General features: G+C 44.5%; 1 protein-coding gene across 1 annotated transcript in view; it reads left to right on the top strand.

Annotated features, from left to right (window-relative positions):
• The window catches only part of POLR1B (RNA polymerase I subunit B), a 36,374-nt gene extending 24,910 nt beyond the window's left edge, over window positions 1–11,464 (top strand). The window contains exons 6-15 of the mRNA XM_044289564.1: window positions 384–607; window positions 2,798–2,969; window positions 3,702–3,873; window positions 3,996–4,277; window positions 5,772–5,905; window positions 6,644–6,814; window positions 7,900–8,056; window positions 8,175–8,371; window positions 9,304–9,557; window positions 9,674–11,464. Coding sequence (XP_044145499.1) covers window positions 384–607; window positions 2,798–2,969; window positions 3,702–3,873; window positions 3,996–4,277; window positions 5,772–5,905; window positions 6,644–6,814; window positions 7,900–8,056; window positions 8,175–8,371; window positions 9,304–9,557; window positions 9,674–10,556 — 2,646 coding nt within the window. The 3' untranslated portion in view covers window positions 10,557–11,464. The remainder of the gene's footprint in view (window positions 1–383; window positions 608–2,797; window positions 2,970–3,701; window positions 3,874–3,995; window positions 4,278–5,771; window positions 5,906–6,643; window positions 6,815–7,899; window positions 8,057–8,174; window positions 8,372–9,303; window positions 9,558–9,673) is intronic.
• Window positions 11,465–12,112: the final 648 nt, after the last annotated feature.

The following is a 12,112-nucleotide window of genomic DNA, read 5'->3' as shown; positions in this document are numbered from 1 at the left end:
CTTTCAAAAAGCGTCACAAAAGCGCCAAGAAAGCGATGAACACCGAATTCGGACTTTTACGAAAATGTTTGGGTCCGTGTCACGGACACCCCAAAATTCGGTACGAACCCGAACTATACAGTTCGAGTTCGCTCATCCCTAGTAGTAACCACATGGTCAGGATGAACTCGCTGCCAGTGTGTCTATACCAAATGTGAATTATTTTCTCAATGTGTATATATATATATGTGTGTGTGTGTATGTATATGTATGTGTGTGTGTATGTATATATGTGTGTATATATATATATATATATATATATATATATATATATATATATATATATATATATATATATATATATATAAACTAACGAGTATTGATCCTTCTTGTCATCCTCACAGGCATTGGTTAGTTTTTCAGACTTTCAGATTTTCAATGAGCTGATCAAGGGGAAAGAGGACAATTCCTTCTATAGAGACTGCATCACCCAGATGCTACGAGTCGTGATGAATGAGGAGTGTCGGACCCAAAAACAAGTTCTCAAATATCTAGGGGAGCGTTTCCGAGTAAAGTTTTGGCTCCCAGAGTGGTATACAGATGAGCAAGTGGGAGAGTTTCTTCTAGAGTAGGTCATGATGATGAGTATTTTTATGTTTTTTTGCCATTACCGCCACTGTTGAGCGTTTGTGCCAATAAAAAGACAATCATTCGAAAAATCTTACCTTTTTAAACATCTGCAATTTGTAGTCATGCCTTAGGATAGGTCATCAGTATCAGCAATCAGCAGCCCAGGAGTAGCTGCAATGGTGGAAATACAAAGCTTTGTCCATTGTGTAGTGGACCGAGGTGGTTGTTCCATTCACTTCATTGAGACCAGCACTAGGGATCAGTGATGGTCAGCTCGCAGTGTTCGCCAGCGAACACATGTGGGCTGACCTCTTTAGTAAGGTAGACTCACTCGTCCGGCAATGCAGAGGTAAGCCCTTACCTGTGTCGGGAGTTGGTCTGAAATCAAATGCAGTCACCGGGAGCAGGCAGTTCCGAGAACAGCCCGTTGAAGGTCCCCGACGGCTGTTCTCGGACCTGCCTGCTCCCGGTGACTGCATTTGATTTCAGACCGGCTCCCGGCACAGGTAAGGGCTTACCTGTGCATCGCCAGACGGGTGAGTCTACCTTACCAAAGATGGCAGCCCGCATGTGTTCGCTGGCGAATACTGCGATCTGACCATCACTGCTAGGGAAGAGTACATAGATTCAAAACAAATCAATTCATTCAAAAATCAGCCGCCTTCAGTAACGACACTCCCCCTGGCCCTCTCAATCTTGCTTATGTGCCTTAGCGCCCAAGAGCGAAGGATCTGCTGCTGCTGCTACTTGAGCGGCATAGATGCCAACTGTGCATGCTCCACTGACATCTGGGTACACCTGGAAGTGGAGCAACAGCGCAGGCATGAGATTGACTGGGCTGAGGGGAGGTGCTCGTCCCACCCAATCAAGGAGCAGTCTCTTGAGCAGCCGGGCCAGCCCATCGGTGCTCAAGGAGGCAGATTTTTGAACGTATTTGATTTGTTAGAATCGATTTGCTGATCTCTCTCTTCCTCTCTAGCCACTGAGCTACTGAAAAACGGCTGATCAATGGGGTGTCAGACCTCCACCAATCTCATATTGAAGGCCTATCCTAAGGATCGGTTATCTATTGTTAAATAATGGATATCCCCTTTAACTGGGTGTTTCCCTCTTGTAGAGTGATTGCTAGGATAGGCTATTTTTTAAATCGTGGGGGTTCTGACCTTTTGGACCCCATGATCCCGAGAATAAAGTAGGTGCTGTGCTGATTTAGCATTGCATCCTCTTTCCTGTACGTCCATGCTCCTGGCCACCTCCTGCGCAGAGCAACCCATTTCACTTGAACAGAGCTGAATTGCAGATACATGGGAAAATGGTGGAACCAGAGCTGTTGTCTAGTCTTTATTCTCCTGATCGGTGGGGGGTCCCAGAGGACAGACTTCACTGATGACAAAGTCATCGCCACCTTAGTGATATGCCACCACTTAGTAAGTAATGGAAGTCAGTATTAGGGATGAGCTAACTTCATATTTTGAAGTTCGTGTGCGGGTTCGCGTTGTGGTATTTACTGAAGTGCGTTATGGATTCTGTTACCACGGACCATAACGCAATTTCATGACGGACTGCCTTTAGAGGCTTTCGGTTATTCATTCCGTCATAATAGAAGTCTATGGCCTGCGTAACAGATGCGTCCGGTTTACGTTATGTTGGAGTCCTTTCCATGCAGGCCATAGACTTATATTATGACGGAATGAATAGTGGACACAAACTTCAAAATAAGAAATTTGCTCATCCCTAGTCATTCATTCCTTTTCTGAAATATACTGTAAATCTAGTACGGCCTCATGCACACAGCCATACCGTGTTTTGAAAGTTGTGGATCTGCAAAACACGGATACCGGCCATGTGCGTTCCACCTTTTGCAGAACGGAGGGTCTGGCCCTCAATAGACTAATCCTGTCCGTGATGCAGACAAAAATAGGACATTTTCCATGTGTTGTTTTTTTTTTTTTGTTTTTTTTTTTGCGGGGCTGTGGAATGGAGGTACGGATGCGGACTGCACACATTGTGCTGTCCGCATCTTTTGCAGCCCCGTTGAAGTGAATGGGTCCACATCCAAGCCACAAAAAATGCTGACCCAAACAACGTTCATGTGCATGAGGCCTAATAAAAAGTGATTTAAACCGAGGACTGACATTGAGATTTCGTACTATCGCACTCTCATTAACCTCTTTTCATTCATTTGCAGACAGTGCATTTGCATACACCTTAAAACCAACCTGGAGAAATTCTATATGCTCTGCTATGTGACGAGGAAACTTTTTGCCTTCGCCAAAGACGAGTGCATGGAGGAGAATCCTGACAGTCTAATGAATCATGAGGTTCTGACTCCAGGACAGCTGTTCCTTATGTTTTTAAAGGTACGTTTGTAAAAATCCATTTCTTGAGATCAAGTGCAAAATTTGTAACAAGGCCACCACCCACAATGTGCCAGTCATAGAGGGCAGCTGTACCCATGGAAGCTATCAAATCACGCCCGATTCCTGGTAGGGCTACCTCTGCTAATTGGATGCCTACCTCTCTCTCCCTGATCTGTCACCAGAAACACATTTTAATGCTTATGCAAATTAGTTCTTAAAGGTAACAAAGTGCACTTGCGAACCACGGTGTGCACCCTACCTCTTTCCGCTTTCCTATCCTAGCCACTCATTCTTTCACTTAATTGGTATTGCTTCATCTCACCTGGCTCTGTCAATCAAATGTAAAGGGGGAGTGCAGGAGCAAGGGTGCACAGCGGCTCAGGACACTTAAGACTAATTTGCCATAAGTATTAAAAAGTGTTTTTCTCACAATTGCAGCAACAGATTAAGGGTAGAGAGCTAGGCATATAATGGGCAGAGGCAGCCCTACAGGCAGTGTGCCTGGTTTGAGAAGTTTTCTGGTTGACAGATGCCTTTTAATACTTTAAGAGGACACCCTAAGGCGCGCCAAGTCTTGGGAGCCACTGCAATCTGTGTACCCTCTATAGCTGTTTTCTATAGTATAAGTCTACTTAAGGAACACCTATCCTCTGCTGGGGAACCTCCTGAAATAAATGTCAAATAAAAAACATTTCTCATGAATTTACACCATTTTTTTTTATTCTGTTAAAGGAAAAGATGGAGGTCTGGCTGGTAGGGGCCAAACTTACCTTAGAGAAGAAATCACAGAAGTCTGCCTTGTCCCTGAGCACCGAAAACATGATGAGAATTTTCAGTAGCACCACAGATATCACAGCGCCATGTGAATACATGCTAGCTACTGGAAACATGCGGTCCAAAACTGGTGAGTCCAGAGCTTGGTCCAAGGGGGATTGTGTTCCTTCACACCAGTAGGCTTTTTTTATGTTATATACTGCAAGTTTTATTGATTTTTATTTTTTTCTCCTACCCCATGGTTTGTTTTAGGTCTTGGCATCCTGCAGTCTACAGGTCTGTGTGTAGTTGCCGACAAGTTGAATTTTGTCCGTTACCTTTCTCACTTCCGCTGTGTGCACAGAGGGGCTTCCTTTGCCAAGATGAGGACTACTACTGTCCGTCGTCTTCTGCCAGAGTCCTGGGGTTTCCTGTGCCCAGTGCACACTCCCGACGGCGAACCCTGTGGTCTTATGAATCACATGACTGTGATGTGCGAGATTGTGACACAGACTTCCATCAATTCTCATCTGCTGGTTCTGCTTTGCACGCTAGGTACTGTGTGACACCTTCTCCACGTGTTATGGTGTATAGTCAGAATAAATGTGCTGTGCCGTTATCATCATGGTTTTCTTCTCAAGTGCCAATTTCACTTGTAGTGAAAGCAAGGTCACAAAGATCAGCTCTTTACATTAATTACACCTGAGGTAGTCCCTTAGGAGTTTCCCAAATAGATATTCATGGGACTAGAAAACTGCTCCTTTTTAAAGATAATGTATATTGGGGTATATAGATGTCATAGATGGTTGTCCTCGGCTCGGGGGACCCTCCTGTTCTGGTACTTAAACTGACTGTTTATTACTACATTCCCACTGTAGCAGCCATCTGGCTTGGCCGTCAGCAGTTTCCTCCAGCAAAATCGTCTGTTTGCTGGGCTTGCCCAGAGAAGGACTTTGGGGCGATCAGCTGATTGTCATGGTGCCCACATTCTGGAAAGGGTAGTCTTTGATGGCACAACTGCTTTAAAAATAGTCCTCAAGTCTTAGAGTTTTGATATAGCTGTAACCCTTAAAGGGGTTGTTCAAGCTCCGGATATTGATGAGCTATCCTCCCGACTGGTCATTATTCTATCTGTGAGGGTCTAACACCCCACACCCCCACCTATCAGCTGTTTCCTGCAGCCTCTGGCGCTGGAACTATCAATTTCAATGGAACAGGAAGCACAGCTCCGTTCAAAGTATAGTGGCCGTACACTGAAGTGAATGAGACTTGAGCTGCAGTTACCCTGTACGGCCACTACACTATGAACGGAAAGGTCCTTGCTCCATTGAAAGTGCTAGTTCCAGCACCGGAGGCTGCCGAGAACAGCTGATCGTGGGGGTGCAGGGTAATGGACCATCACTGATAGGATATTAATGACCTATCCTGAGAAAAGATCATTAATATAAGTAGCGTGGAGAAACACTGTTTTGTGTAAGAACGAGTGGTGGGGGGTTACTACATCTTCATGGCACTGCTCTGGATCAGTATTTTCATGTTGTAGATGAGCCCAGCAGTTCTGCTTTCACAGAACGTCTTGTCACTCTCAGGTGGTACTGGATGTACTTGCGGAGATCCAGTGTCTCTGGTTTTAGTAATAGTCAGGTTTCAAGATTGTATAATAGGTCATACATTGACTTACAGAATAGCTACCTATAGGTGGCACTATAGGGACAGTTTTCTTCCTTCTTGAGGTGAGCTAATCTGCAGAGAATACTTTGCAAACACCGTTATCTAGTAGGAGCATTCACTGTTGACCAGTTCCAATAAACATTCATTCATCGAAAGATAATTTCTGGATAAAAGATTGTTCTTTAAAGAGTGTTCCCAGACAGATCGCCCTTCTATTTCCCAGTGTACGGCCAGTTTTAACAACTGTAAGGGCCAAAATGGACTAAAATGTGTCTGGCTGTGTCGGGGGAATAATTGAACCTACTTTGCGCATAGCCACCTTTTTAAGATGGAGTCTGGCCATCTGAATTAAGATGGTGTTTTATATTCTTCTTCCAGGTATCACTCCAGTTGATGGAATACCTGGAAAACCTTTTACAGATTGCTACCAGGTCATCTTGGATGGTGCTTTAGTGGGCTGGGTTGAGAAAGATTTGGCTCCAAATCTGGTGAACACGCTCCGGAGCTTTAAGGTAATTATTTTTCTGGTGAACATCTTGACTTTGAAAAAGGTGGAATGATAGCTAAGTGGATCACATGTGACAGGAGCTTAGAAAATATATTTGGAAACCCTCATTTTCCTGCTCATGGCCCCACTTCGCTCAACGAGGCAGAATCTAAACGTCCGCACGGGCGCATCAGGCACAGGCCTGTGCGCACGCGCGAGATCTTTGAAAAGGAGGAGGGGGCACTGAGGAGAGCCGGAGGTGGATTGCATTACATCGAGGTGGCGCTGAAAGGATCATGGGAGGAGCTGGGCACCAACGGCGGCGGCGAAGAGCGGCAGATTCAGACCATCAGAAACGCCCTGGGCACCTTATCCTGAAGATTGACAGGTTAGATAAAAGCGATTTTTATGAAAACTACACGGCGGATTTAACTTATAACAACAGCTTTGTAATGAGAAGGGGACCATGGAGAGAACCATAGTTATAAAAGGGGGTGTTAGAAACTGGTGACAGAGTCCCTTTAAATTTTAGGAGGGTCCTTGCAATAATTAATATGGCCCCGTGCTTATTTAGTGTCAATTTGTGGTCAGCTTTGAGAAGGGTTTCCTCACCTCCACAGTAGATCCAACTGTGTTCTTGGTACTAAATATACGCTCCATGTATTACCGCACCCTGGCCATGTGCATAAGCGGTTATCCTAGTTGTATGTGGACTACAAGTGATCGGTTACACATGACATCTTTGTGTTCTTGTGTTTTACAGGAAACACAGGAAAGGAAGATCCCACCCTGGACAGAGATAGTCCTCATTCCAATTACTGGAAAAGCAAGTCTTTATCCTGGGCTTTATATTTTTACCACCCCCTGCAGGATGGTTCGTCCTGTTAGGAACTTGGCTACAGGGAAAGAAGAGCTGATTGGTCCATTTGAGCAGGTACGCTATTTGAGAAATGTCTTATACTTTCATTGATCTGGATAAAGGCATCATATAGGAAAACATATGGCGGTAGAACACAAAAAAGAAAAAACACCAACTCACCCCCATGCAGGATGCTCTTCAGGGGTCTACCAGCTACTCATTATATAACAGATTTTTGCATATCTTTATTTTAAACCTCTATAAAGCAAGCGATCATAGTCTTCATTTATGTCATGCATACACGGAGCAGAGTCCTTACGGGTCTTTATAGTGCTGGGCCCAACAGGAGTTGCTCAGTGCCCCAGTGTAGAACAATACGATTACACAATACTCACTCTTATGGCTCATGCACACAAACGTATTTTCTTTCTGTGTCCTGTTGTTTTTTTTTGCGGGACAGAAAAAAACGGAAGTTACTGTGTGCATTTCATTTCCGTATTTCCGTTCTGCCAAAAAATAGAACTTGGCCTATTATTGTCCGCATTACGGACAAGGATAGTACTGTTTTATTAGGGTCCAGCTGTTTTTTGCTGATCTGTTTTTTGCGGACCGCAAAAGACATACGTTAGTGTGCATGAGCCCTTAAAGAGGTTTCCCGTTATCTGCTACCCTGCGGATAGGTTGTTGTAAGTGTTGGATTGGCAGGGCACCGACTGCTGGGACCCCCGCTGATGACGAGAACTGGGGCCCATGTTCCCCTGGTTGAATAGGGTGGCGGACATGCTTGTGTGCTTCTGCTCCATTCAGCTCCATGGGTCTACCTGAGACAGCTGTGTACTTGTACTCTACTTTGTCCTTATGCGTGGCTGCAGCTCCATTGAAACAAGGAAGTCAGGCCCCCATTCTCGTGATTGGCGGAGTCTCCGCTATTGAACCCCTGGTGATCAGACACTTATCAGGTGGATCGGGGATAAGTTGTTGTAACTACACAACCTCTTTAACCAGCAATAAACTAAATAGTGATAATACACAATCGGACACATTCTGAAGGCCTCGGCAAAGCATCTGAGTATGTGACACACTATAGAATATTTTACCCACGTGGATTTTTTCCACACCTGTTTGATTTATATCGATCCTTATCTTTGTCTCTATTCCAGGTTTTCCTGAATGTGGCAATATATGAGGGTGACATTGTGCCTGGAGTCACCACACACCAGGAGCTCTTTCCGCACAACTTAATGAGTGTCGTGGCCAACTTCATTCCTTTCTCTGATCACAACCAGAGTCCCAGGAACATGTACCAGTGCCAGATGGGTAGGTACATGCATGATTGTCCACCTTGTACAAAATGTATAACTACCCCCAGAAAGGAGTGTTACCTGTTCATATCATTTTTGGAAAGCCACATGTGATGCTTTGCTCCTCTTTCCAGGTAAACAGACTATGGGATTCCCTCTTCTAACCTTTCAAGATCGCGCTGACAACAAACTTTATCGCCTCCAAACCCCCCAGAGTCCTCTTGTGCGTCCCACCATGTATGATTATTTTGATATGGATAACTATCCAATTGGAACAAATGCTATTGTGGCTGTCATTTCATACACGGGATATGATATGGAGGATGCTATGGTGAGTGATTTGTATGCATTACTGTTACCTTATGTGGAGCATTATACTATTGCATCGGTAGTACATGGTAAACTCTCCCTGGATGTATCTGTTCCAAGGCAACAAGTAGGCATTGAGGCTGTAATAAGGTACAAGGGTAAGAACAACTTGTACAGGGAGAAGGAGATGTCCAGGCAACGCACTTGGCATAGGAATAAAGGGACCGTGAAGTGGCTGTCCTGTACTACCGGACCATCAGGCGGCAAATGTCACGCAATTAAATAGTAAGAACAATGAGCAGGACACTCCCCAGACCGGAGTTATTCCTTTAGTTTAGCAGACAATGGGGAATAGTAGCATGGCTCCTTCTCACTAATTCATTACTGTGCTGGATCTGTTAGAAAAGAGTGCATGGTACATGGCTGAAATGTAAATTGCGCAAATTAAGGTCCTTTCATATTGAGTAAAAAAAAAAAAATGGCCGCTAGTATATAAAAACGGCCATGTCCTATATTTTTATTAATTTTTTTACGTCTTTTTTTTTTTCTTTTTTCTTTTTTTCCATGGGCAGTTAAAATACCAGCATGTGAATCGGCCATCATTATCACATCTGCGAGGGAGCTGCGGTGCTCCCGGCAGCTTTCTAAACACAGCGCAGTACATTTTACAGTGTCTGTGTCTGGTATCGCAGCTCAGCCCCATTGACTTCAATGGGACTGAGTTGCAATTAGGCCATGTGACCGATGTGCGGTGACATCACATGGCCTAGGAAGAGGCTGCAGCTCTCGCGGAGTGCAGATCCAGATATTGATGATATTAATTTCTGGATAACCCCTTTGGATAGTTTTGAAAACCGCCAAGTCGTGTGACTTGTATCATTTACTTTAACAGGTCCAAAGTTGCATGTTGTAATCTACTCCAGTACCTGACTACTCCTACATTTGTCTTTGCAGATTTTGAATAAAGCTTCATGGGAGAGGGGATTTGCTCATGGGAGTGTTTACAAAACTGATTTTGTAGACCTGTCGACTAAAGTTAAAAGCGGAGACGACAGTTTTGTGTTTGGAATCAAAGTGGACGATGAACGGGTAAAGGGAAAACTTGACTATGATGGTCTGCCCCCGGTGGGTGCCGTGCTGCAGTTTGGAGACCCCTACTATTGCTATCTGAATGAGAACACTGGAGAGAACTTTGTTGTGTTTTACAAGTAAGTATGAATTTGGCTCTTATGGCGCTCAGGTCTTTTATTGGTAGCAGTGGTACCAGGATGAACTGGGCACTCTCTTGAAAGGATTGTTCTTCACTCATGTCATTTGTTTTCAGGGATAAAGAGGGCTGTGTCATTGACAACATAAAAGCTTGCAGCAATGACCTGGGTATTGGAAAATTCAAGGCAGTGTGCATCACTATGAGGATCCCACGTAACCCCACCATAGGTGATAAATTTGCTAGTCGACATGGACAGAAAGGCATTCTCAGCAGGCTGTGGCCATCAGAGGATATGCCGTTCACGGAATCCGGGATGGTTCCTGACATCTTGTTTAACCCACATGGTTTCCCATCTAGAATGACCATTGGGATGTTGATTGAGAGCATGGCTGGTAAATCGGCAGCCCTGCATGGTTTGTGCCATGACGCCACGCCATTCACATTCTCTGAAGAAAACTCTGCTCTGGAATATTTTGGTGAAATGCTGAAGGCGGCCGGGTATAACTACTATGGCACAGAGAAATTGTACAGTGGTATTAGTGGGCTCGAGCTTGAGGCGGATATTTTTATCGGTGTGGTCTACTACCAGCGTCTGCGTCACATGGTTTCTGACAAGTTCCAAGTCAGGACAACGGGGGCACGTGACAGAGTGACCAACCAACCTGTGGGTGGCAGGAACATACAAGGAGGTATTCGTTTTGGAGAGATGGAACGGGATGCCCTTCTGGCACATGGAACGTCTTTCCTTCTTCATGACAGACTCTTTAACTGTTCTGATAGATCAGAGGCCCATGTGTGTGTAACCTGCGGCAGCCTTCTATCCCCTTTCCTGGAGAAGCCTCCACCTTCCTGGTCGGCAATGCGGAACCGCAAACACTACTGCTCACTCTGCGGCTGTTCAGATGCAGTTGACGTCATCTCTGTGCCTTATGTCTTCCGGTACTTTGTGGCGGAGTTGGCAGCCATGAACATCAATGTTAAGCTGTCTGTGCGCTAAAGAACAGCCAGCACAAGGAGGATTACTGTCAAGTGCCTTGTAGAAGTCGATATCCATGTTCTCGTCTTGGTGCAGTAACAGCCTGTGAAAAATGTTTGTGAAAACAGCTATTTCCATATCTTCCACTGACTGCAATGAAGAATAAAGCTGGTCGTACACAATGTTGACTAAACCCCCCCCCCCCCCCTCGATTATGACCTTAAACAGCTGACCATCTAATGTGTACATACGTTTCCCAACTGTTCTCCAGCTGCAGATCTCACGGGAAAGTAGAGTCGGGAACGATACGTTCATTCTCAGGGTAGAGAACCCACAGCCAGAGGTGTCTGGTAGCGACGTTCTCCATGTTCAGAACATATGTGTTTGGCTGAGCAGAGGGATAGCTGTCAGCCAGATGAGCCAGCTGTTACCTTAACTGTATGACCAGGTTCCCTGTAGGAAAAGGGGGCCCTGCACCTCACTTCTGCAATCACTTTGAGTCTCTAAGTTTGTACATCTGCGCTGTGAACTCCAGCAGCCTCTTCTGGTGGGGAACAAACTCCTGGAGTTCACTGTATGTGACATAGCCAGATACCAACATGCATTCCTGTAACTCCATTCACTATAATAGTATCCAGCCAAAAGCCATCATGATGCCGACTTTTGGACTCTCAAAAAATGCTGCATGTAGCTTTTTTTTTTTTTTTTTGTCCTGCCAAAAGCCAGCATATGCACATTGACCGTAACAGTGCTGAAGATCATGATGCGGATGGGAACCCAGCCTAATCCAGAATGGCCTCATCTACTAAAGCCATTATATGGACTATTTAGCTTCCAGCTTGTTTCTTGCAGATTATATATGCCCTGTGGTATAAAACTGAATGTAATATGTGACTTAACAATGCCTGGATAAACTTTTTATTTTCTTCTGTCTTGCCTCGATTGTCAGTACTTTTCACTTTCCATTAATATTATCCACTCAGTATTATTTCTTGAACATTTCTAGAGTTTTACTCTTTAGTTACACTGAATACTGCTGGCATCCTGTTACTTGGGTAAGTCCATCGTGGGATCTCAAATGACGTTACAGAGCTATGCTGTTAGGTCAGTGGCTGGGTGGCAATAAACTGTTTCCAAGGTTGAAAGTAGTTATGTATATGAGAGAAACCCACATTGAATAACTAGCTTCAAAACAGATGTCCTCCTTTTAGTGTCCATAGACGTAACAATCAGAGCTCGTTGCCTTCTGCGGTTCTACTGGACCAAAGTTATTTCAGTAGATACTAGTCTGTGACTATCTGCCATGGCTCTCCTAAACTAGTATCACTCAACTTCCTGCAGGTTTTGTGATCTGCCATGCAAAGCAATGAACTTATCTTCACTTTGAGAGCTGAAGGACTCATTCTCCTCATGCCATAAATAATACAACCATTCCATAAACTGCGTTTTCTGTCATACCCTAGTATAGTTCATCATCACCTAGCGTAGTGATTATACATTCCATAGCTCAAATGCCACCTGACATGGCCAAAATGTACACCTTTTGGGGCAAATTATTATTATTATTTTTTTTATAT

The sequence above is a fragment of the Bufo gargarizans genome, chromosome 4 (assembly GCF_014858855.1).
Source record: "Bufo gargarizans isolate SCDJY-AF-19 chromosome 4, ASM1485885v1, whole genome shotgun sequence".
Taxonomy (NCBI): domain Eukaryota; kingdom Metazoa; phylum Chordata; class Amphibia; order Anura; family Bufonidae; genus Bufo; species Bufo gargarizans.
The sequence above is the reverse complement of the archived record's forward strand: the minus strand, read 5'-3'. Positions and strand labels throughout refer to the sequence as shown.